The 26,976-nt window shown below is 46.5% G+C and overlaps 1 protein-coding gene and 1 non-coding gene across 7 annotated transcripts in view; both read right to left on the bottom strand.

Annotated features, from left to right (window-relative positions):
* Positions 1–7,213: 7,213 nt before the first annotated feature.
* Positions 7,214–26,976, bottom strand: part of BCL2L11 (BCL2 like 11) — a 41,711-nt gene continuing 21,948 nt past the window's right edge. For 4 of the 6 annotated variants that reach the window (XM_061210487.1, XM_061210486.1, XM_061210483.1 and 1 more), the window contains 2 exons: positions 20,561–20,670; positions 7,214–7,665 (listed from right to left, as the gene is read on the bottom strand). In XM_061210487.1, coding sequence (XP_061066470.1) covers positions 7,567–7,665; positions 20,561–20,670 — 209 coding nt within the window. In that variant the 3' untranslated portion in view covers positions 7,214–7,566. Of the gene's footprint in view, positions 7,666–17,351; positions 17,477–20,560; positions 20,671–26,976 lie in introns of all 6 variants that reach the window. The other 2 variants (XR_009703700.1, XM_061210485.1) reach the window with 2 other exon arrangements.
* LOC133074880 (small nucleolar RNA SNORA31) lies at positions 8,007–8,137 on the bottom strand. The gene has a single exon (XR_009697281.1). It is a non-coding gene; the product is annotated as a small nucleolar RNA SNORA31 (small nucleolar RNA).

The following is a 26,976-nucleotide window of genomic DNA, read 5'->3' on the forward strand; positions in this document are numbered from 1 at the left end:
ACCAGGCACAGGCACGCCAGCAGCAGGCACCACGGCCAGGGAACACACATGTGCCCCCCTGTCTACCCGGCTACAAGGATGCTGCACTCCCATCAGCCCCTTCTTGCCTCGCTTGCTCCAGGTTCAAAGTGCTGGGGAAGAGTGCTGGATTGGGCCACGGCTTAGGCCACGGCTGCCGTCGGCTGTCCTGGGGGCAAGGGTAGTTTCAAAGGTGGAAGGCAACGGTGGGGGCCAGGCACACAACGAGCAACTGTGGTGGCAATAAGAAAGGGGGGAGGGGGTGGGCTGGATGCTGGCTGATCCCCAGCCCTCCCCCTAGAGAAAAGCTCACAAGAAATGTGCAGGATGTGTGGGAAGAAAAGTCAAGCGCGCTAACAGCATCAAAAAGAAGCCTAATAGAAGAAAATACGAGCTGACTGCCTTGGAAAACATCTTGGGAAAATGGCAACGCTCCCTAAATGAACATGGTCATTGCAATCCCAAATTAAGACACCCACCGAACTTTTCAAGATGCTTAAACTAATTCCAAACTGCACGTGAAAGACAAAACGTGGAATGGCCAGGACAGTCTTGAAAAATAAAGACGAGAAATTCAAAACATATTACAACACCATAATAATTAGCATCATGTAGATGAAAACAAAAAGATCACTGGAAAAAAGAAGAGTTGAGAAACAGAACCACGTAATAGGAGAATTTGGTAGATGTCAAAGAGCCATTTCACGTGAAGAAAAGAGGACAGTCCTGGCTGTCTATGGGGGAAAAAAATAAAGTTAGATTCACATTATGGCATTAAAGAAAAAAAAATCCAGGTGGGTTAAAGACGAAAACAAACTGTAGCGTTACATGAAGAATATATCACAAAATATATTTAAAACTTTGGCCTAGGGAAGGGCTCTTAAAATACAAAATACAGAAACCTAAGTAAGATGAATAAATCTGACTTCTAAAGTGGTGAGAACTACATGAAATACATCACAGCAGTTCGAAGACATGCAGTGGAATAAAATCTACGTTCACAAAAAAAGATGTGTTCAAGAATATTCATAGGTTTATTCATCCTAGCCCAAACTATAAGAGCTCAGGTGTTCATTAATAAGACAACAGAGAAAGTGTGGTCTGTTCATACAGTAGAATACTACTCGCAAGAAGAAGGAAATTACTGATGATTGTAACATTATGCTGAGCAAAAAAGAAATCAGACACAAAAGACCACATACTGCATGAGCCCATTCAAACTCTCCTAAAAACTAATTTATGGTGGAAAAAGTCAAATCAGAACTGAGGTCACCCCTGGAGGCAAGAGGGGAGGGACTTGTGACGCCCGAGAGGGAGCATGACAGAACTTTCAGGAGTGACGGTCATGCTCCTTATCTTGATAGGGGTTTGGGTGACATCTGCATCCTTGGTCAAAACTTAGCAAATGCATACTTAAGAGTTGTTGTATTACCTGTAAATTTTATCTCAGAAAAAATTTATAAAAAATTAATGAACTCTAAATGATATACGTGTTGAAGTATTTAGGGATAAGGTTGCTGATGACTACGATTTCCTTTGAAATGCGTCACAAGGTAAGATGCAAGAATGGATGGATAGATACAGAATCAAGGAAGTAAGAGTAAAAGGTGAAAAGTAGAATCTAAGTGGTGGGTATATGGGTGTTCTCTGTACATCCTTGCAACTTTTCTGTATGTTTGAAAATCTCCATAATAAAATGTTGAGAAAAAAAGATAACAGACTGGAGGAAACATATTTCCAAGATATGAGATTTTTACCCAGAATATACAAAGAGCTAATTATCAATAGGAAAAATAAAAAACCCAACTGAAAACAAGCAAAGGCCTTTAGAAAAAAAAGCAGATGCCAACAATGTCTGAAAAGATCATCCTCTTTGGAAGTGGAAAATTTGAATTCAGACAACAGCACCCCTCTTCCCCCTCCAGGCTGGTATCGTCTTGCGACGCTTGGCAGATGTCAGCGGGTGGTCGTGTGAAGCAGAACAGCCAGTTTGGCAGCACCTGTGAGTCTGTTGAAGCAGCTAATCCCACCACCCTGAACCATCACCCAGCACCTCTCCTGCAGGCTGGCGAAGAATGGACCAGGCAGCGCTGAAGATGCAGAAAAGCCATAGCAGGACACCAGGCAAGGAGCTTTTACTCCTGTGTGCAGTGGTTAGAATGGAGTCACTACGGAAAAACCTATGACCTACCGCTAAGTCAGAACCACATACTGACTGTACAGCGTTTACAGAAAAGCAAAACTGCTGAATAAGTAAACACACACACACACACACACACAGAGCAGAGAAAATGGGCTGGAAAAATCCGAACTCCTGCCTTGCTGAGGAAGCAAGATGAGGAACATGAGCCAGAACAACCACTTGATTTGAAATAAATGTATATATACACACATGTATTGCTTGCCTAATTAAAATGAAAAGCATTAATCTATTACCAGTTTAAAACAAAGCTCACCCAGGCTTTAACTTTCCCAGCACTTATTTCAGAGCAAAAGTGGCAAATTATGTAATTTATTTAGGATTTTATAACCTATATCCCCAAATCAGCCTTTCATTTCTCTCTGCCATTCCTAAACCAGTTCTCACCTACCACGTAGCACAGGTCTCCCCAGACTCCATGGACCCTTATAAGATGGCAGTGATTTCTCTCTCTCTCTCTCACACACACACACACGGGTCCAGGCACCTGTTGATTCGTGGCTTCGAGCAGGTGCTATAGAACAGCTTTCTATTAGAGTCAAACCAGACTTCCATCCTTTTGAGTTTTCTTCAAACTATGAGACGGGGTGAGATGGCAGGGTATCTGCTATAATCACTAATCAATACAGTTCAGATCTGTCACCTAATACCACCCCCCACCCCCAGGTGCTGAGTCATACCTGACTACGTGGGCAGAAAACTTTGCAGTCGCTCTCCCCAGCCACTTCAAAACTTTAAAGAGTGGTTTGCTTTTAAGTATACTACACAGAATTGACTTCAAGCGAGAATTCACGAAATCTGCGTGTCCGGAATACGTTGTATGACTGATAAGGGCAGAGTGTGGGCGTGTATATATCCATATGATTTCAGCTGTTTCTCCACCATTTCGTGAAACAAATCAAACAGCTCACCAAAACTAGTTGAAAGTTTTATTTATATAAAATTCATTAAGAACATAAAAGATTGAGTTTCTTTAAAAAAAAAAATCTGCAGTTATTTACAGCAGTATTGCACAAGTAAAGTGGCAATTACCCTGTCAAAATTCATCAGTGCAAAACACAAGTAAGCCAGGGAAATTGCAATACATATGCTACATACGCTGGGTCCTAGGAAACAAGTTAGTGATGAATCAGTATACAGACAGATCAGTGCTATTTATAAATGAGTACCTGATGAGTTCTGATACAGTAACTAGTGGTCACAGAACCTGGACATAAAACGTAAGAGAGCTTCTAAAGTCTGAAATTCCCAAATAAAAGTAGTCAAGTTACTTAGCCGGGAGCTTGAGGCTGCTTCTTGCACACAATGCTGTTTGGAGCAGGACAGGAGTTACCCCAGCTGATTTAGCGACACGCGCGGTCACATTCCTGCACACACGCGTGTGCGGGGTGGACACACGCAGGCACCAGGCTAAATCAGCAGGGATGACAGAGCCATCGACACAGAACCGCTAGGAAGTCTCTTTCAAGCTTCCACTTCTTCACAGCCAGTCCAGTGGGGCCCCCAACCTCTCTCGAAGGCTTTGGAGAAGCAGAAGGAAAGTGTCACCCTGAAGAAGCATGTGGATCAAACGCAGGGACCGAATGGTTCAGGGCAGGGGCTGTACAATTAGTTCCTGAAGACACACGGTTTAGTCCGCACCTCAAAGCACAGGAAGCCACAGAGCGGGTGGCGGGAACTCAACTACTCATCAGTTGTCAGTGAGGGGTTAGTGGTGGGAGGAGGTCCTGAAGTCGCTCTGGAAGCAGGGGCCACTGGTCCCACTGCGCCTTCATCCTGCCTGGCCCCTGCCCTCAACAATCTCACGACAGCACCTCCGGAAGAAGACGTTTCCATTTCTCTGAACATGGTATTGTCAGGGATAAATTTTCAATGGAAAAAATCCTTCCCAACTGCCCATAACACATATTGGGTTGGCCCAAAAGAAGTTCGTTCGGGTTTTTCCATAAGATGTAATGGAAAAACCCGAACGAACTTTTTGCGTGCGCACACACACACACGTATATATTTTGGCTTTAAAATACGGCCTGGAGTTAACAGCATTTGCTTCCATGAGAAGCTAGCCGTTGGGGAACAAGAGAAAGTCACTGGAAAGCTCTAGAGTAGAAGTTGACAGCCTGCTAGGTTTATGGTCTCTCATTGGTGTCTAAACACAAACTTCAACGTGAGGACAGCAAACTCTACGAATCTAAACCCATTTGACTAGAAATCCCAGGAACCAAAGCTGGAGAGCCACCCCGGGGGAGACCACGTGGCCTGCAGTGAGCTAACCAGTCGCCACCTCAGAGTTAAAGCAATTAACAGGACAGCAGGGGGTAGGGGTCAGGGAGGTCAACACTTTTCAGAATTTAAGACATTAAATAAGCTGGAAATAAATATACAACATCTCTACAAGTTACAGCATTATGAAACAGTAGGACACATTACACAGAAAAAGAATCTACAATATTTACAATCCTCAATTCTGAAAAAGTTTAGTAAAAACAGTGATTTTTTTTTTTTTTTTTTTTACTCATTTATGCTGTACAAAATTTTACAAGAAAGGTAAAGGAAACATAATAATTGCACACAGACGTTTGGCTCAGTTGATAAGTAAAATATGACTTCCTAATCTAATAAATAGTCAAAATATATACAATATTAAGAAGGGGAAACAGGAGAAAGCTGTCGTCTACTGTGTACATTTTTTGTTTTTTTTTTTTAACTCGGAAGAAATTTTCACCTGGTTTCTCCACAACCAAGAAAAAAAAAAATTCTTCATAAACAGGAGTCCAGGTAATTTGCAGATTCACTCATGAAGTTAATTTCGTGTGTGTTTATTGCATTTCTGTGAAAAGTCACAGGACACTTTCTACAAACCTCACGTGAGACGAGGTGGTCAAGGCACAAAACCCGCATTCAGTTTCCAAAAAGGGATCGAGTTATTTTTTCTCTATAAAAAGTCAAAGGAAATATAAGAAGTCAAAGGTACACCCACAGTGGGTATACTTTCTGCAGGGAGGCATCTTGATAAACAGATACGTACAGTACAGAGACGTCCAATCACCTCTCTTAAGTCCTGGGGCAACATCCTCTTAATACTTCTACAATTCATAGAATCTCTAATTTCCTCACCAGCTGCTTCCACGGCCAGCCCGGGGGCCTGGAGGCCGCCGAGCCCGAGGTAAACTTGCACGTGGGCGAGCGAGCACTCAGCCCCCGGGCACCAGGGCTGAAGGAACAGAATAAAGTGCTCCAGTCCGAGAGACTGGCCCGTATAGACTATGGAGATCCTGGGAGGGGAGCGGCCCAGAACCAAATACGTCTTTGGTGTGTGTGTCCAGCAGGCCCACGGCTGCAATTCCACCAACCACCTTAACAACCGCGTGGACTTGAGGACCCTGCAGAGGGGTTCAAGACATGTCAAGGACACAAGCTGAGACTCAACACAGCTTTAAAACGATTCAAGACCCCAAGAAGATATCTGGGGAAAAGAAAACTTTTAGAAGGAAAAATATTTGGAGTCAAATATCTCTACCTAAGGAAAAAGTGTATATGCAACATATATATATATATATATACTTATATAAAATTATGAAGATACAAAAATGAATCAATTTTTCCAACTGATAACGTGAAAACACTGGTTCTCGATGGGCCAAAAGCAAATACGATAGTTGTTGTTGGCACTGTTGACTCATCTGAAAAATCACGTATCTTTTTAAAAAAGCTGTTCAATGATCTGAGGTTTCTAAAACTGTAAGAGTGATGGGGTTCACAGAATGATCTCCACCTCCCCTCTTTCAATGCTCCCTCATCTGTCTTTCTTGGGTCTCCCCAGTAGTTTAACTGCCTTTGAAAAGACTGACCAACTCGTGGGCTTCCATTCTCTGCCATAATCATGGCAGGCGCGGAGGAAGGGCATCCCCAACAGAAGTGGCTGCATGAAGGGGGCCTGACAAAATCCAGCCGTCCCAAGAGAAGTGGAACAAGTGACACATCTGTCAGAAGGCCAAGGGACCATTTCAGACTTGTGTCCAACGGGGTTTTTTATGGAACTGCCGAGAGCAGAATTAAGTCTATATTTCAAAGAGTGGGAACCAAGTGTTAGCCATCAAAAGCCAGATGAACTCTGAGTTGGACAAAAAGCCAGGATGCCCAGGAAACAGCTGTCTCAAGTCCCGCCCATAGCCGGCGCCAGTTCCCACAAGGGTTCGAGCTTGGATACCTCGACGGGAACTCGGCTGCACGTGGGCATGTTAACCACCTGGGGGCCTTAGGCTGAGAGTCCATCCTGCGATATGGGAAGGCCTGCATCCAGAAAGGCCAACAGTGCATCCCTTGTGTTATGACTGCCATTACCTCTTCAGAACACTTCTAAACGACAAGCCCATCAAAACCAAACGAAAACCAACATCGAGCACCTCCCAGTGAGTAAGCTACCAACAGACCAACAGACCTGTGTCTGATACAGGCAGATACTAACTCATGTTCGGACCCAATTATACTTTTTACCATGAAAATACACTGGACCAAATGTGTGCCTCAGGGTCCCGACAGGCTGGAGGAGCGTCACCAAAGGACGTAAGGAGAAACAAAGAGTCTGAAATTTTGCCACAGATGCAACTGAATTTAAGGAGGTAAGTAGATATTTACAAAATGGGAGTGGCATGTCAATACAGGCTGACAAGAGACCCCTCTACCCCTTTTACCAGTTCCATTTCATAAGAACTTTTTTGGTATTAATAATAATGACTTAAAAAAAAAAAAAAAAAAGGTCCAAGAGGCAATGGCAGGGAAGGGAGGGGCCGCATCATACCTCTCCTGTTTAAAAATGCTGTATGGTGACCTCTAAAAATAAACTAAGGCAGCTTTATAAATCAGCTGGCTCAGTTTCCACTGCAGAGTTTACACAATCCTCTGAGAGTAGGCAAAAGGTTCTTAAAATTTTAGTACAAAAATCACTCACGAGTTGGTTAAAAAGTTTCCGTTTCCTTTTTGAAAAACCTGTTCTTATCAAAGAAGGTGGGAACAAAAAAAAAAACACACGGCATGTAAACACCATTCTTGCATAAAATCCTGCTCCAAAGAACCATGATTTGTACATTGTTTAAAAAGACAATCCTCCCTCATTTACATTCACAACGAGCTTCTGTTAGAAATTCGGCCGCGTGGTGATGATGAAAGACAAGGTCAGGTCCACGTGCAGCTCGGTGTTCTCCGGGGCCACACCGGCAGGCTCCCCGCCCGCCCCCTCCGGCAAGGGACCTCGGGCTGCACAGCAAGGGCACCGAGACACCGAGGCGCTGGGCTTGTCGGTCTGAATGAGCAAAATGTCTGCACATCCCGGCTCCGTGAGGAACCCGCTGTCACTGCATCCTCCACACCAGACGGATGATGTGGCGTAACAGTCGTAAGATAACCATTTGGGGGTGACCTTCGGCTGCTTGGTGATTATTCAGAAAGACCTGAAACAACAAAAGGAAAGCTCCTTACTTTCCAGCCCCGACTTATTTCGGGGGCTGGCGGGGGAACCCATATTTAAGGGAACAAACAATCCCATCTGAACAGCTATGAAGGTGCCTCTTAAAGGGCCACTTCTTCCCTGAGACATCACTGCATAAACAGCAGGCACACTGAATGATGGTTTTCTTTAAAGCAACCAAAAGGATGTTTGGAAAACTCAAAGAGAATCCCTGAATCTGTTTCCCCCTCCCCTTTTTTTTTTAATTGTAAACTCTTGTAAATTCTTCTTTGGAATAAAGGAGGCTTTTACCGTTCACAAGGTTATTTGTGAGTTGCAATTTTTCCCTGTATTCCCCCATTCAATCTGGGCTGCCACAATCAGACACACAGAAAGTGTGAGGACACTTTCTTCTTGCATCTGTAGTGGAAATCTTAGCAGACAGTAACTGTCCCAGGTCTGTCAAATAGATGCACTGTTTCCCCTTCTAAAAACCACACATTCTTTCCACAGGTGACGCCATCGCTGGCCAGAGCTGCCTTGATCAGGAAACGTAGCAACCATTGGAAAACGAGTATCCCCACCGGCTCTGCACAAGTGCTGGAGAAAAGCCACTCCCAAGTCCCGGAGTCGGGGGGTCCCATGAAGAGAGGCGCAGGTAAAGCAGATGGAAGGGAGGAAAGAAAGAACTTGGTGGATGCGAGGTAACCACCTTACTGCCCAAGTTACCAACATTCAAATATGTTTCAGACTCCCTCAAGGGTGAGTCTCGGGTGGCTGTCATTTACTTGAGAAATCAGTGATTCAGGGTAATTTGCCCTAAGAAGCTAAATGAAGTGGAGCACTGATGTGCCACCGTGTCTCTGGCTGTCGGTGGGCAGCTCCGCTGGGTAAGCGCTGTTGGTCCTGTGCTGCGGCCATGGTCACCGACACAGGCGGCGTCAACCACTGGCCCCTCCAGTACCCCGGAGTGGCAGGCAAAGAGCGATGAAAAATAGAAAAGCCCTGTTTGCTGGGGCCCACCATAGGATCATGACAAGCTGAGAAACTGTTCCAAAGGAAACGGCCAGGGTATTTCAAGGTCTCAGAGGTCCTTGGGTCTTCCACCTTCCGAGCTCTAATCCATTTCACGGGTAAGTGCAGGGTGTAAACTCAGAGCAGCCAAAGCTGGTAACAGAGCACATCTGCCTCCGTGTCAGGAGCTGTGACCAGTTTCCCTGTTCAGGTCTGAAATCCACACCCCAGGCCAGCTCCCTGCTCTGTCTGGAGCGCTCCACCAACCCCCTTCTCACTCCGGAGGGCTCGGGGGTGCTTTCCAACACACATCCACGGGACCACCGGCCACGGGGCAGGCTGAGGACAGGCGCCCCCTTCCCAGACACAATCGCTGTTCACAGACGCCAGCTGCAAGCAGAGCTCCCTCTTCGCCACTGTTTACACAGCCCTCTGGGGCTCGTTGTACGGGATGGAATTGTGATAAGGCCGGAGCACTTCCCTTGCTCCTTCCAGAACCAGGAACCAGACTGGAGGAAATCAGCTTTATGTAAGCGATTCCTGTAGAGGCGCTCCGTAACCACAGTCTGCGATTTTTATCTGCTTGACACACAAGATTGCTTTGTTTTGATTTAACTTTCAAAATTACTTTGCTTCTTCTGGGTGAGAATAATTTAGGGGAAGGTTAATTTTAGTTGAGACTAATATTAACAGGTTGAAAGAGGCTTATTCAAAATAAAACCACGACTTACTAAAATGAAGAAAGTGTATGCAGGGCTGAGCTAAATCATCACCTCAAGGTGGGAGATCTCAAGCCAAACAGTTGTCGCCGCTGGCCTCAGTAGGACCGGAGAATGGAGTCAAAATGACGCCACGAGGGGACTGGGTCACACAGTAGGGACAGACCCCAACTGTTGACACTTAGCCAATCTTATATTCCAGAACTGGCAGTGTCTGAGAGGAGAAACCTTCCATGCACCCTTGCGGACAGCAGGTGTAGGATGAGAGAAGTTTTCCGGAGTTTTTTAGACTGTTGCTTTCGTGTCACATGAAAATAATATGGCGGGGGGGGGTATGCAAAGACATGCCAGGGTGGCAGGGGAAGGCAGGAAAGATCTGTTAAAAGGAACACCCAATCCCTGACAAATGAGAAGATGCTGCAACATCTGGGTTAGCGAGGATACAGGGACACCTGGCCCCTCGACAGCACGCGTGACAACACGGCACACGCCGTTAAACCAGCGAATGATTGCTTTTGGACGACATTCCATGGAGGAAGCCATTACTACTGATTCCAAGAGCCCTGCCAGCCCAGAAAGCCCTTGACAGCTGGCAGAGCCCGCCGAAGCTGCTGCTGGCACAGCGTGGATGGCCCACACCTCACAAAGAGCTGGAGGATTGGCAGCTGGCGCCAGGGCAGACGTGCTGCCCTCTGACACCTGCAGCCGTACTGATCAGCCTCCTTACGGGAGTCACCGAGCACACGGTCTGGGCCTGACGGTGCTAACGTGGGGCAGGCGTGGTCGGCCCAGCCAGCATGAGATCTTAGGCTTCTGGCCTCCAGGACTGTGAAGAAATACATCTCTGCTGTTTAAGGCCCCCTGTCGGTGGTCCTGTGCTCTGGCCGCCCTAGCAAACTAATACACCCGCTCACGCTTAACCATCGTTCCTGGTCCTTCACCTTTTAAGTGAAAAACAAAACTTCTTAGCTCATAGTTGCGTGATGCTGTTTTAGTCTAAATCATAAAAACACTTTAGAAAGATATGTGACAATGATTCATTTGGCAGGAAAGAACTAAAAAACTAAATACGCTCCTAGGTGCAAACGATTTATGCCTTACACACACACATATACAAAGTGCAGGATCCCATCCAACTGGGATTTTCATCTCCATGGTCTGGCTCAAGAAGCGGATTATTTGGGGTAATTGACTTTTATGGCCATCCTGACAGCCCATGCTCCTCTCTGGCTCAGGGGCTCTGGCATCACAGGCAACGCTCGACGTCGTAGCCTGTCTGCACCCAGTTAAGTCTCGTGGGCATTCCTGAGTCACCAGCACCGCATGCAGGAGAGCACGGCGCAGCCCACCGTACAGCACGCCCACGGCGCCACCATCAGTGAGAACAGCCCGAGAGAAAGCGGCCCTGTCTCAGGAGCCAGAGGCAGGCAAGTGCAAGTTCCCACCTCGCAGACGGAAACACATCCACACATGCCAGTGAAACCTGAAGCCTACACCAAAACGCAGTCAAGATGCAGAGGGTCCTTCTCGTCCAAAGAGCAACATGACAGCATCTTCTTTATGGAGCTTACACTCTGCGGAGGGACAGAGCTATGCGAATGAACATGATCTTGTGACAAGGGTAATACAGAGGTAAAGACAATGACAGAGAAAGAAGCATCGGCCAGAGAGGCGGGCAGCGGGGCCAGGAGAGCCAGGGCAGGAAGGCACAGAGCCAAGCCCCATGCTGAGTCAGAGAAAGAAGAGTTACTGGGAGGAAAGGAGAGGGAATTACAGGAGGAGAGGCAGGGCCCTGCACGCAAGAAGGAGCACACGGCTTGGTAAAAATCGTATTTTATGGTAAAATATAGTATTTGGTTTTTCACAATAAGCCAGAATGAAAAGCAGTGTCAAATTCCGGGACTGTTCCATCCAAGAATCGTCCCATAAAGGTAAGCGATGGATTCAGGAGCTCTGAGTTTCCCTGGACAGACTTAGGTTTTCTTTGAAGATGTGAAATATGACCTTGGAGACAGTGTTAAGCGCATTCAGCAGGGAATCCCAAACAGTTCCCTGCACGTCCACACCAGAGGCCACAGACTCACCTGGGTGGCACATGGGGGTAGGCTGTACCGAGGGTCTGCCCTGGAGTGGGGAGCAGGGTCCAGGCTGACTTGTCATGACCGGGGAGCAGCCCGTATGTCGAGGAGCTGGGCCTCCGCGTGGGGTGGGACAGGAGAGGACGCTCAGGGACTGGACACAGCGCGGGCGACCACCATGGTTTTAGCACCGGGACCGCCTCAGGTTGCACTCGAGGCCACCAATCAAGTATCAGGGAATTTAATTACATTTTAATGCCAAAACAATCACAGCCAAACCAGGGAAGCAGGTGTGCCGCATGCAAAAGAGGCCTGGAGCCCAGGCTGCCCCAGGGAACTGGCCAGGTTGACCACAACATACCCGCAGTGGGCCGCTCTGATCCCGCTTCACTCTCCTGCAGATGGGGAGGAGCCCAGCCTCCGGAAAGTACACAAGACACAGCAGACCTTCGCACTTTGTGAGCCTGAGCTTGGGGATGAGAAGGATCGCCCGCTGTCACTGATAAATGGAACAACCTGGCACACGCCTTTTCAGTCTTCACGATCCCCGAGCCAGCGTGGCTCTCCTGCCCTTTCACAGACGGAGCTTGCGGATCAGGAACCACCAAGTAACCCCGACAGCTCAGCTCAACTCCAGCTCAGTGCAGAACACACACTCCCCAATCCGGGCTCCACAGGCAGGGTCAAACCTCGCTGGGCCAAGTGACTCAGTACGTACAACCCACAGGTACACTCAGCATTACTCAAGGGGGCTTACCGTCAAAACCACACAGATGCGCACAGTGCCATAAAAATAAAGGTTGAGGAAGATCACAAATATTAAGAAAGAGAGACTTACCCTGGGAACTAGGGCTGAGATTTGCTGCAACAGAACCACAGTTAAGGGAAGAGTTTCCTGGCAGTCGGGGTAACAAGGACATGATTTTTCACTGTCTTACCAAAAGAGCTCAATACCAAACTCTAGGAGACAAACCAAAAAGCAAGGTATATCCACAGAACTCTGAGACTCTGAGCAATTTTTTAAAACTTGTTCAAAAACTTGTTTCTTATAGAATTTCAACACTGAATGCCTAAGACATCCTAAACTTTTTTTTTTTTTTTTTTAAGGTAGATACATTTTTAAGTGGGAACACGTTATAGGAGACTGAATTCTGGACTCTGAGACCAGGAAGGGCTCTGACAAAGAGAGAACCTCTGCTCCAGTTTGGGCAAGTGAGGATGGAGTGTCTGTCTGTCTGGATGGCATCTGCTCCCCCAGGGGCGGTCACAGCATCTTCCAGAACAGTGCTGAGAGCTGCCATCATCACAGGTGACAGAGTGAGGCAAGGGACAGAGCGGCCCCGGTGATGGATGGAAGACCACCTCTACCCATTCATAACCCATCAATCTAAACGTTATTTTAAGTGACAAGCGCGTGACACAGAGGTCAGAGAGGAACAGGGCCCATGTGTGATGACTCAATGTGGCGACTTGCTAAGAAGACCTGGTCTCTCTCCACTTTAAGACCAAGAACCACAGTCAAAGGACATCTCAGCTCAGATTCCAGTGCAGGCTCCATATCCACTGCCGTCCTCAGGTGTCAGACACGCTGCTGCAATGCTGCCCAAAGACCAAATTCACTTTCTATTTATCACCAAGGCAACACGGGCATTTGCATAGCTAGTGCCTAACATGCTTTGATGTCAACACAGCTGTGGAAAGGGTGCCAGCGGAGCTCCTTCGCCGGATGCGGTGCCCCCCTCCACCCCAAGCACCAGAAGTGAGCTCTCCCACTAGGGTGATGATGTGATCCTCTAACGTCGCAGAAAGACTGCATCTGCACAAATCCCGCTTTCCAATTTTCAGTGCATCATTTCAAAGAATCTAGTACAGGTACCGCTTTTGGTAGGACAAATAATCACTTCTCCCATTAACCTGGCATGCACTGCATTTTCTTAGTACAATACCTCCCCCTCCCCGCAGTAAATCTCTAGATAACTTGTCAGCCCCCAGGCCCCACGGCCCGAGCTGGCTGAAATGAAGAACCCCGGCCCGTGACCTTCGAGGTGTGTCACTGTGTCAGCCACGGAGAAGACGGAGAGATGGCTCTTACAGCTCCCGCATGAGGCACCATTAGACAAAATACTAGATGCAGAGCAAGAACACGCTGTTCTAAAATGCCCCAGCCTCCGACAAATGCTAATGAGATGTAAGCACTTTAACCGCAGCTCAAACCCCTCTGCTTTGGCTCAGCTGGAAGAAGTCTAGCGGAGGATGACGTGATAGGCTGATTATTTCTGTATGTCTGCAGGAGGGCCGAGCCTCAAAGTGCATCTCCATTTCCTCCTCAAGAGATTAAAAAAAACCCAGCTCGACCTCTCTGAAGTCCCCCTCCAGGCACCTGCATCTCCAAATGGTTACGTGTTGATGGGCTCCGGTGCCCCAAGGGCCAGGCAGCCATGCAGGTGTGCCCACCTGCCACAGCCCGACGGTGCCCTCGCGGGCGGTGTGAGCGAGCACACAAGCCACATCCAGCTCGGTGCCCACCCAGCCATTCACACACACACCAGCGCCTCAACCTCGGCTCACATCTGTGTAACCCAGACAGACACAGCACGTCCGGGTTCCCCACCCCCCGCCCCCGGGGGTCCCCCCCCCGACATTTCCTTTAACAAGCTGGGTACTTAGCAGACACACAGGTGAACAAAGTTACTAGTATCTCTCTATCCAAAGCTTAAAGACCGATGGAGAAAAGTCTCAACTACAGTTCAAAGTGAGAGAAAACAGAAGGATGGTAGCAAGGGATGATGGACAGCATTTTCTAGATGCATCTCTAAATGCTTTGGTTTAATCGTCACTACATCCCTAAGAGACTGACCGAAAATGGGGCTCCTGAAGGTGGACAGACGGAGTCTGACCCCAAGGTCCTTGCAATTGTCTGTGAGCTGCATCTTCCTACGAGATCACCCTTTATCCTCCACAAGTCATGGAAAGCCCTCGTTCAGCCCTCCACAGCCACGGTCTCCATGGAGATAATCTGAACCCCATGCTCTCGGGGAAGGTCTCAGGGAAACACAGCAGAGCTGATGTCACAGGAGGGAGGCTCTTCTCTCTCACAGGCTCTGGCGTCTCCGTGATGGGCTCATTCTCTTCGTCTTGTCATTGTTCGTGTGGTATGGATATGGCATGTGTCAGACAGGTGTGCAAGGCTCTTAAGACCACAACTGCCTTATCCAACTCCAAGGAAGACACTCATTAAACCTGAAAACTGTATCCCAAATAAATGGCAGGCATCAGTTTATCCTGCTCACAGCTGGCTGTGCTACGAAAACTGTCATTCTATCAACCTGTGTGAGACAAATGTGGGGCATCATCTCATGAGATAGGATGGGCCCAGTTTTAATGTTTGATATGCAGATTTTTCATTATTCTTTTCTCAGACAGTAATAGAAAGCGTCTTATTTTGTTAAACTCCAACATGTGATTAATGAAGGCCTCAAAAAGGGCCGTCTGAGAACATGCATCTCTGGATGTAAGTATGGTTTATGCTATTACCAAACAAGCTACAATTTTGACCTCTCCCTGTCCACTAGCTACAGAAGACCATCTATAGAAGAATACCCCTTCCGAAAACGAGGATCAAACAGCACAGGGCATTTCACTTGTTAGGAAAGACAACACATACAGATTTCAAGTTCACATATAGTACAGGTGACCCTTGAACAATACGGTTTGAACTGTGCAGGTTCACTTACACACGGATTTTTTTCAATATGGTACCTGTTTCATTTTACAGATCTTTAAATTAGCGAAGTGGGGGGAAAAGTTTGTGTTCAATTAGAGATCACAGTATGTGGAATCAAAAGGACTAGGGTTTGAGTCCTGATTCTGTCCAAACAGTTTCAGCTTCCTGCCCTTGGGTGAGTCATTTATCAATTCCTTTGTCTTGAGGCAGGGATGGCAGTGCGTGGATTTTTGACTCCAAGGAGGGTCGGCGCCCAGAGCCCCTTTGATGTTCGAGGGTCAACTTATATGAAAATGCTAATGTGTTGACACCAATTAAACTGTTGTTTCCCTCAGAACCAGCCTGCAAGCCACCTTTTCTTCTCTACTTTGTCTGGTTCAGGGCTACACTTCCCTCTGTGTCGTTCGGTCAATTCATGCCTGCACACGCCCAGGAGAGAAGTAGGAGGCAGGCAGTGTGAACAAAAGATACACTGTCTCTTGTGATCAAACAATGAAAGGGTTTTCATCTACTTCTTGGCCCTTCTAGAGAGCCTGTCCTAGCATCGCGTACTGCTGTCCACTGCAGCTCCCCACCGGGACATCCCCATGCCACAGCTAACCAAGACTTAGTCTGGACAAGCTGATGGCAAGGCAAGAAGGTGAGTGATCCCAGCCTCGGTACTGGGGGCAGGGGGGAGCCAGGGCACGCTGGTTAGAGAATGGGGCTGATCACCCCAAGAGCACGTGTCTTCACGTTCTCAAGGGTCTAGCACCCTCTCCACGGCCTCAGACTGCGACCGCAGCCAGGGCCAAGAATCCCATCCAACTGGACACCATCCCCAAGAACCAGCGATGAGCACACGGCATCCCACGCCTGCAGGGGACCGGAGCCCACACTTGCTGACGCTCCCTCCAGCAGATGGGACCTGGACTTGCACTCACGCAATTTCTGAATTGTGAAAGAAGCCAGCAGAGGCTATCAAGAACAACAGGAAAGCTGGCTGCCTGGGTGGAGGCCCCCACCCACGGGGAAGAGGAGGCATCAAGGTGCCAGCTGCTGCAACACACACAGATGCCGCTGCACCGCGGCTCCCAGCCAGCTGCTTGCCCTCTTCAGAAAGCCCCCGAGAGAGATGCAGTTTCCCCGCTGACGTCCCTGGCTGCCCGGTGTTCCCCGAGAGCCCTCGCCCTCCCTCCCCGGAATCTCACAGAGCTGGACACGGGGAGCTATGGAGCCAGGACACCGTATGGTTGCAGGTCAGCCAGCAATGAATCCCAGAGCTCCACCACTTCTCTGTACCCTTGGGTTTTGTCCCACTACATGCTCTACGTGTGCCTAGGCTGCTACAGCACTTTAATGCCTAATGACATGGTGGAGACGCACCACGGGGCTGCCACTGGCCAAATCTGTGACAATCTGAGCATTAAGTATCGAGAGGGACGCATAATAACCTGTAGAACTAAACACGGACCCATGAACTAAAGTTGACAAACGAAATAAACACAGGGGAGAAAGGGAAGTTCTTCCTCATTTATACACACTTTTCTTCTATGACAAATGGAAAAGTACTGACTTTGTAGTGGAAGACACCACCTCTGACCAGAGTCCCAGGAACAGGACAAACTGACACCCTGTGCCTCCCGATACGATGCATGGAGGAGGACACAATGTCACACTGTTGGGACAACTGGCGAAGTCTGCATAAGACCCACAGATGACACAACAGTACTGCCACGTTGTTAATTTCCCAATCACTCTGCGGTTGCACAAGAGAATACGCTTATTCTTAGGAAGGACACGCTGATGAATTTAAGAGTAATTAAGAGTAAAGGAGTATCGTGCCTGCAGCTTGTTCTCGAATAGTTCAGAAAATAGTTTGCACACAGGTAGGTACAAGGAGGCAGGACGTTAGAGCAAACATGGCAGAATGTTAACAGCAGGGGACTCGGGTGGCAGATACAAGAGGGGTCTTTGTACCATTCTTGCAACTCTGGCGTAGAAGTCTGCAATTATTTCAAAACAGAAAGTTACAAAAATACAGCAGACTTGGAGCAGTAAAACTCCCATCAGGTAGAGGGGCGGGTTGCCCTGCCCTGGCAGGGTTCGTTTGGGGCAATGACACCCACCGAGTCACAAAAGGAGAAGGGAACATGCACCGGGGCTTTGCGCTCACCTGTGCCTCTCTCACCTCCTGCTTCAAGGATTCAGACTCCACAGCTCCGTCTCATATGCTTCCCCACTGCCCTCAAGTGCACTGAGCACATGACAACTACACGACAACTTCCTCTATTGCTCTAACTGAAAAAACGGGAAAATATCCTGTCAGGCTTCGCAAGGCTCATGGCAACAAAAGACCAACACTTTACAAAACGTACTGTAACAGTATTAAGCAAGTAGAGACACCGAATATTTAAAAGGCTCCGATCCACCATAAAGCAGCGCGGCGACGGACTCTGCTTGCCAAGAAGGGACACCTCCCCGGACAGACAAGCGCGTAACTTGGAAGCAAAATCCCTCCCATTTCCTCCCCAGATTTCCACCCCCAATATTCAACAATGGCCCATCAGTGTGACTGCAGACAATGGACTGTTTTGAATCCGCCAACTCTTAAGACAGGCGTCTGCGGCCCTGGGGTCACTGTGTCACTATCCCGAGTTTCAGAGTCTGCTGTTTTGAACTGGCTGTTTACAAGACCTGGAGAATATGTTTGTTTCGTTTTCGAAAAATGAGGTTATAAGCTAGAGTCTGTCCCTACTCCTCCCCCGATATTCCAGCCTTCTTAGAAAGCTAGAGTCCTTTCAATGATTAGCGACTGCATTTTTGCATTGGTTCTTTTTTAAGAGATGCCAAATAAGGTTCACGATTACAAAATATTGCGAAATACTGCAATGAGACTCATTCTATTTATCCTACCCAAAGCACTGAGAACAAACAGGTTACAGCTCATTTGAAAAAACAGATATGAGCACCTTCAACATTAAACCGTGTAATAACACTGGGAGCACGGTGGGGAGGCGGGGTGTGAACCGTGAGAGGCTCTTCTCCCACCTGCACGGGAGAGGCTTGGTGATGAAGACCACCCGATGGCCTGTGTCTCCTATGCACGTGATCTGAACTGTCCCCCACCTCGGCAGCCTACGTGTGGGCATGGCTGTGCTCCAACCCCCTGCCACCCTAGCCCATGTCTCACCACCGACCATTCGGGGCCACCACAGAGATGCATCAGCCAGACCCATCCAGGCAGGCTCGGGGGAAAGCTCTGCAGAGTCACTGATACTTCACGCCAGTCATGGAGTCATTGATACTTCATGTAAGTTTAAAGAGAAACTTTTGCAAAACCTTCTTAAACACATCTGGCTCTCTGGCCAAAGGTTCTGATCCAACCCCCTGAGGATGGAGCTGTGCTGACTCATCTCGGTGTCCAGAGCTCCCCGGACTCTGAAGGCACCAGAGCCCGGCAGCCTCACTTCTCCTGGGGAGCCCCATCCAAGCCAGACCTGGAGCCCTAAGGACCTCTACCACCCGCTTCGAGATGGGATGGGGAGGTGGCAGGCCCAGCGTGCCGGTCAGTTCACGGCCCAGGCTCACCCTGAGAAGCCGCCATAGCCGTCAGAAGTGACCTCTTCCTGCTGGATTCGTGACACATTCCAGAATCAGGACTGGATGTATTCAGCCTACCCTCTTGAAGGGACCGACGTCCCGAATATCCTAGGGCCCTGTTTCTGACCACTGTCTCCTAGTCAAACGGGAGAGCTGAGTCCACACGTACAGGAACCCCGAAACCCCACCAGCGAAACCGAGGCAGAAGAACTAGGGGAACGGTAACTGCTGTGGCAAATTACAAAACAACCCACCTTGCCAAAGTGATTGCCATTTCAGATCTAGGCTGAGAGGGAATTTATGTTCTGTGAGCGGGTCCCCGTCAGGTGTAGGCTGCCAGGCATTCTGTCAGCTAGACCCAGTATCACAAGAAATTCCAGAGCCCGTTCGTCCATGTGACATTTCCCGTTTAATGACAGAATCACACGATAGCACATTTCCCATCAAACACACACATACACACCCTATAGAAGGTATGAAGAGGATCCAGTGTGAGTTTTCTGAAAGTCCCTAACTCCCTTATGGAGATTCTATACTGAAGAAATGAAAAGACTCTCTTGTAATGGGAAAACATCTCCATGTATGTTTAAAAAAGCTTAAAAGGCATTGTATATAACAGGAAAACAAGACTGATTGAAGGCAATTTACAGGTAACATCTGTTTACTAAGCAACAGCTAGCTACAAAAGAGACTAACATTTAAAGCAGGACAGAAATATTGGGGGGTCCTAAGCATAAACTCCCTCCAGAAGAAAAAAGAAAGAAAAAAATATCTTTAAAAAGTATTCATGTGAAACAATAATGTTTGGAAGAGAAGGAGTCAGATGAAAAGTAACAGAGTAAGAAAGAATGATATTAAATCTTATTTTGTAGAAAATAATTGTTAAGTGCTTCCTTTTGGATAAATCAACAGAAATACCTTCATACATGGTTGCCAGAAAAAAGGTAAGCAAGCCAAAATCACATTCTCTCGCACATTTGCTGGTGTACCCCTACAGGAAGTAGTCACACATGCTCATAAGAGCCTAACTCCCTGAGTTAAACCCTACACATTTTAAAATGTCTTCCATGGGAATAAGGTGTCCAAATGGTAACATATATTGCCACTGGGCAAAACAAAATACACTCTGTGCCTGCAGAGTAAGATCTAAGGCTGAATTTTTTTTTTTTTTTTTTACCCAACAGCACACCTCAAAAATCCCAGTGGCACTCAATTTGAGGTGTAAAATTTTTATACCCCAAATTACAGGCTATTAATTATTGGCCTCCTAATAACATTTCAATAAATGAACACCAAGGACAGCAGTGGGGGCTGGAATGACAGAGAGGCTCCCCTGCTCTGACTCACTGCCTGGCAAATCACAGGGGGAGACTTTTACTTTAGAGCTGGCATCGTTCCCTTTGGCTGAGTGAAGATGGAAATTTAAAAATTTCTTTACTTTTGACCCAAACTGCCTCCAGGGAGAGCTGAAACTCCCTCTCTGGCTTGAAGACTATGTTAATATTTATATGGGAAAATTTCAAAGCATATACATAATCCCTTTTTTTTCAAGCATGGAGGATTTAAGGTTTGTGCTCCTACCACCCCTTGGTCGGCCTTGGATTTTGTCTAATGGCCACCACTTACATTCAGCCATAAAACAAATGGAAAATGGGAAAGGAGGAAGAATGGTAGGTCACACATAGGCACAGGATTATTACTAGTCTTTTCTTTTCTTTTCTTTTTAAATGGCAGGGAGAGGTAGGGTGTGAGGGAGAAAGGGGGTAAAGAAAACATCATTACCCTCCTTGGGTAATATGCATTAAATTCGTCTCCAATACGCCGCAACTCTTGCGCAATCCATATCTCCGGACGCATATCTGCAGGTACAGCCTGAGACTGCCTCATGGAAGCTGCATCAGAACAAACAGAACAAAAATCACATTGTTTTCCATAGATCATTTAGAAAGTCCCAAAGGTCAGTTTCTAGAAGCAAGCCCATCTCACACACACTTTCATGTTTTGGGACGCTCCCTAACTTCAAGAGCTACAATCATGCATTCGAGATTATGGTGGCAGGCTCTGCTACGTAACTCTAGTTCATGAATAAGGAATACAGAGTAATTTCCTTTTCAACAACAACTGGAGATTCAGAATTGCCAAATTTAAAAATCTCCTGGCTAGTGAATTACATACTTCCATTTCGAGAAGGCAAACTAACACAAAAACGGCACAATCGATACCGCCCAAGAAATAGCCTCGAAACATATGAGAATGTAAAAATTTAGGCTGCCCGTAAAATAACTATTATATTTTGATCTTAAGGCAAGGTAAAATTCCTAGGAAAATGTCACACGTCATCGAGGAATATGAAATGGTTGTATTCAAAGCAAAGTCAGTGAAAACCTGAGAAATGAATGAGCTTGTTTCCATGGAAGGAGGTGCAGTGATACACAGCCAGTCTGCACAAGTGCCACCAAGGGGCCAAATTAAAGCATAATTGCATGTTTTGTTTCGATATTAATGCAGCCAATAAAGATGGCCTCAAGTCTGCAAACACCACATGGAGAGAGGAAATGTTTTGGGTGTAAGAGCAAAGGCTTTTTTGAAAGGAGAAAAAAAGAGGGAGGTTCACCCTTTCATTAAGCTGTCACTCCCATCCACACCCAGTACATTCAGCCGTTGGTTAATGAGCCCATTTCAAAGCCACGTGATGGCCAAAAATGGAGCACAAAAATGTGAGTTGTCCAAAGATCCACCGAGCATCAGGAAGATGATATTCTCCAAGTACCACGAGGAAAAGTGTTCTCCACACTCAGAGAACAGCTGGGTAACACGGGTAACAGGAAAAGAGATGAGATTATTGGATTTCAACTGCTATTCACATGCGGCTTACACTAACTTCCTGTTAAAAGGAGCACACTCTACTGGCAATTAAACACACGTGTTATGTTTTAACCACAGCGAAAAATTTGAACACCTATGATAATCAGATTTTGCCATAACATGAATATAGCTTCCTGTTTTGTATTTCTGTAAAAAAAAAATTGTGTATGTTGTATTAAGAGTTTTATTTATCGTTGCAAATAAAGGTGATGTTGGTTCCTAGGTCTACAAAAGCACTTAAAAGTGAACTCTTTTTTGAGTTTTTACCAAGTCTTCTCAATCTCTTGCCCCAACTTCTCTGTCCCCCGGCCCTCACCCAAGAGAAATGAACGACGATCCCACAAAGGCTGAGAGGCAGGGTGTCCTGTGTGTGTGTGTGCGCTCGTGTGTGTGCGTGCGTGTGCGTGCACAGGCGTGGGGGCACTGAACAAAGAACACACGTGCATCCTCTCCAGAATCATCTGTGCTGGCAACGAGCCAGAGGGGAGATTCCCCAAGGACGCCTGGTGACGAGCACAAAGGCTGATGACAGGAAACTTTTGGGATAAGCCAGGCATGTCCCCTGAATACCCCCTCCAACCACACAGAAAACTGCGTTGGCTGTACCTCTGTCACAAGTTCTATCGTTACTCTCTACAAGCCTATTAAAATTAAATTTTAAGTAGCTAAACCGGCAGAAAACAGAATTTCAGGGTATATGTGATGCCAAGTGGTCTGTAGTAGTTCACTCCCGTCTCCTGGGTTTGCAGTGCTTTTAGGATTTTGTCCATCACAGGTACCAAATCATTACTATCTTTTTATACTATCAGCCAATCAAGTGCTCTTTCCCTGACTTTAGCAGCTGTTGTTACAAAGTTAACTCACCCTGGAGGGAAAGGAAAGCCTCTTTTCTTAGAATGATCACTGTGGTCATCACCTGCAGAGTTATCTCAGGGAGACGCATGTATCCACAGATACAAGTGACCAGACCAGCACACAGGATGCCACGTGGTCGCTCAGAACCCCTGTCACCCACCTCTCCTGGGCTCCAGAGCCCCACTCATTTCTCACTACGCTTGGCTCTCTTTCAGAGAGTAAATCTGCCTTCAATCCTAGAGTCAGAAATGCAGAAAATGCCAATTATCCAAAGAAAATCTGTGAAATCTAGACTGTGTAATTTACAAAGATGACAGACTGGTAAAAACTGTTGGCAAGTTACCCAGAGTTTAGTAAGTCAAGATACTCACTAATTTACCCAATGAATATGAATGCCCATGAGCCAGACACTGCTCAGGAGATGGTCTGGGTACAGCAACCAAAGACGCCCAAGCCCTGCTCCCAAGAGCTTACATCCCTGCAGATTAAATGCTAAACTTCAACTAAATGATAAACTTCTTCTGGACAAGGATACTCATACCTTATATTCTTATAACATGAAACGAAGTTAACTCCCCCGGTTAATTTCCCCCAACCTGCAGGTGAAGTCTACTTAATTCTATTTAACACCCTCACTTACCTATGTGGTTTAGAAAGTTCTGTCTGGCTCACAGGAGGGCTGACGGCCAGAAGCACCACCATGGGAGCCGGTGCACATCAAAATGAGCACCTAGTGACTGCATCAACCTGGCCAGCAGCTGAGAAGGACATGTAGAACATTGGGGGCCAGATCCAACTTGTTCATCTTAGAGATAAATGCCCTGCTGTTTGTGGGGGAAGAAGATAAGCAGATGTTTCTTCTACAGAAAGAAGAGTTCCATAGCTAACTGCTAGCTTCAATAAATGCACAGAGAGAAACACATCCCCGTGGTCTGGCAGTGAAGCCCTGGAGGCTGTACTCCTACAAACTCTTGGGCAGACGGTCCACAGACCAGGCCCTGAGAAATCCTGAGCAGGAGGAAGAAACCACGGATCAGTTCTGGGGCCCAGACGTGTGTCTTTGGAGAACATTCAGGAGTCGGGACAGTTGTATTAGCCAAAGATAACTGGTTAGACCAGGCTTAGCATACACTAACTGATAAAACAGATCAGTAAGAGAGCTAGCAACTGTGCTTAGGTATATATATTTTTTGAAGTTTCTACAGAATAGTAACATACAATATAAATTAACGTTTGCAAAGGAGACTGATGTGTCTGGACTACCCTAACACAGAAGCTATCACCACTTGGCTTTAAGAATTGGAGTTTTTTTGAGAAGCAAATACTGTTCTTATTCCTTGCATAAACCTAAAATTAATGACCAACATTCACCCTGCAATACAACCTAGCCCATAAATACAGAGAGTATTGGTTTTAAGGTAAGATCGTAAGATAAAAATTCTATTTTGAGTATTTTCAAAGGCATCCTATTCCTATATTTTAAAAGGGTGGCCTTAATCTCAGTTAATACAGTGGATTTTTGCCACTTAAATTTCAAAGATTATTTCTCAAGTAACAAAATATCTCCTTTTGGTGGTGAGGGGGGGCCGGGGGCTTTTCCTTAACTTCATCACTAGTTTAATGTTGGTGTCTGTCTCATGTGGTCTCATGTCACGTGAGAACCTAGCAGGACTAAGAATGGGGTCTGGCTGACCCGAGAATTTGCTTGTCAGCCCCATGGCCGCACTGGTCGGAGCCAGAATTAAGGTTTTTATTCCCTTTATCACCAGTTTGCTGAATTCTGCCCCCCAGTGACCCAGAGCACGAACCACCACGATGCGGAAGGGATCCATGGCTCGGTCTTCCGAAGGTGAACCTGGAGCTGGTGGGGTTCAAGGGCAGGGGATAATAAAAAAAAAAACACACCCTCACTCCTACAATCCTTTCTAGATACCCAATCTGCCTGCTCCCACGCTAATATAATCCACTTACCAAAAGATCATTTACATTTATATCTCTAGCCTGTAAGACAGATAAGCATCAAACATAAACATTTTATTATGCTCTCCGCAATGTGCTTAACAGCCGTAAATATTGATACCTGATCAATAAAATGGGTCTTTATTTGAAACAAAAGCTCTTATTACTTAGATCACATTTTTAACTAAGGCAATTTTACATAAACATAAGAACTTCAAAGGGGAAACTGTGATGAGGTGTATCTTCACCCACAGAAAATGTAGTTTCAGCATTTAAGAAAGCATTTCATGCCATAAACCTGGTGCTAAAACAGGAGAGGGGAGGGAAGAGGAAAAGGCACAATGAAATATAAACAGCTCTTAATGTAAAGCTACTACTCCAAAGCTGTAACCAGAAGTCCACACTAGGCCGGATCCGATCCTGTAAGCACCATTCTGAGGTGGGGAACTTGCTGGGCCCAGATTTTCTAACCAAAGCCACTAATCAAAACTTTGGAATGCAACTGTGTCAGACACAGGCAATTCTGTCACAAGTGCGATATGTTAGTTGAATTTTCATCAAAACTCTTGGAAACAATGCTAGAATTTTCTGAAATGTAGCATTTCAGAATCTAGCATTTCAGGTAACCTGATTTCCTAAAGGAAAAAAAACCCCCAAAACCAAAAAAACCACGAGGTCTATGATTAATCTATTTTTCTATACCAGTCTGCCGGGTGGGTAGAAAGGAGGACATTTTTTCAACGCCAAAGAACTCTGAGTTACTGAAAGATGTGCAGTATTGCATTAACAGACTGTTGTGGTTCAGCTACAAAACTAGTTTCCAGCCCAGAGGGTAATTCCAAATCTTAAAAGCTCAGCGATTGAAAAAAAATTAATATCGTGGTTAAGTGGCTGATAGTGAAATCAGGCTGAGGCTTTCGGAAAGGGCTTTCTGTAGCACCGCCAGCGAGAGTGGGAAAATTAAAAAAAAACAAGATTGTCGATGCATAATGAGCTCGACATCAGTCAAGCCAAACCTTCTGATTTTTCCTGAACGCCCAACCGCTTCCACCCCACTGTTCCGATCGGCAGGTGTTCAAAGGAGCCGAGGTCACATTCTGACGTTCACTGCCATCTTTCCACACCCGGCCAGGCTGCTGTGCGGATGCTTGCTGTGCGGATGACGAGAACCATCCTGCGGGCGGCGGGACCGTGTCTTACACGTGCGCTCACACCACTGCCATCATCCTTGGGGACAGGATGCTCTCATGTCCCAGGGCCAGCAGCTGTTTGAGTTCCCAGCACATCACTACTGGAGCTTCAGGTGCAGAACCAGAAACCAAACGAAAATCCACGGAAACATTTCACTCTATACTGTTTTCAGATGTTCGGTGAGCTACAAATACTGGGGTAGAATTGAGATTAGATTTTCAACTCATCAACATGAACTGAGCTCTGAATCAATATGCAACTCAGAGCTGAGAAAGGGTTTCTTGGTCCCTGAAGAGACGCAGAATGTATGACTTTGAAGAAATTATTGCTTTTATTTTAAACACACCACAGAACATAATACTTAGGCAAATAAGTGCTCACTTTGCCCAGCACTTACCAGGGACTGTGGAGCAGAAAGCAAGCCCCTCCTCCTGGCATTTCGGGGCTGTCCATCTTTATCCCTGAGGAGACTCTGGATTGAACCAAAAGACATAAAGGACCCCTTCCTTGTTGGCTCTGAAAACAGGGCTAAGCCAATTCCAAAAGAGATGCTCCAAAAATGTTCGGAGGAAGCACTGCTCTTGCAGGTGGCCACTTTGAAGGTCAACACTCATTTGGAGAGGTAAAAATTCTGGGATGTTTATTCAACCCAACAGTCTCCTTACTTACGGGGCTATCTTCAGAAATATCTTTATCAATTGAGATTTATCCACAGCTTACAAGAAGGAAGCAACCAGACAGCTGGCCAAGGTTTCCATAGGAAACCCACCTGAGTGACGGAGCTGTCTGAGCAGCTCCAGAATTCCCAGCCACAGCGGAAGGAGGGCCGCTGCCATGATAATAACTCACTATCAGTCATTTACTATCGTTTACTGACTGCAGTCAATGCTATCAGAAATCACCTTCAACTCTGATGGTTCTCAGAAAGCAAACGAGCCAGAACCCAATTACACACACACACACACACACACACACACACACACACAACCCTCCCCTTCTGGGTCTACTATTTCTCAATTCCATCATTTTATTTTTTGATAAATACTGTATCAATTCCACTGAACCACTGGATGAAAATGAAATGGATCAGAAATAAAATAAAGAGATAGTATTCAACATCAGTACTCATGAAGTTCCTAAACCTGTTTTTCCCTGGTACACACATGGGTCAAGCCGGAGCAGTTGCATGAATTCAAGACAGTGCTTTATAAACAGCTGCTAGGACAAAAACAAAAAAACAAAACTAAGAAAGCGAATGAGATGTAGCCGGTGTTTTCATACTTACTCTTCCCATGTGTATTGCCCACTGCTTTTACGTGGCCGTGAGT

This window comes from Eubalaena glacialis, chromosome 14 (assembly GCF_028564815.1).
Source record: "Eubalaena glacialis isolate mEubGla1 chromosome 14, mEubGla1.1.hap2.+ XY, whole genome shotgun sequence".
Lineage (NCBI taxonomy): Eukaryota > Metazoa > Chordata > Mammalia > Artiodactyla > Balaenidae > Eubalaena > Eubalaena glacialis.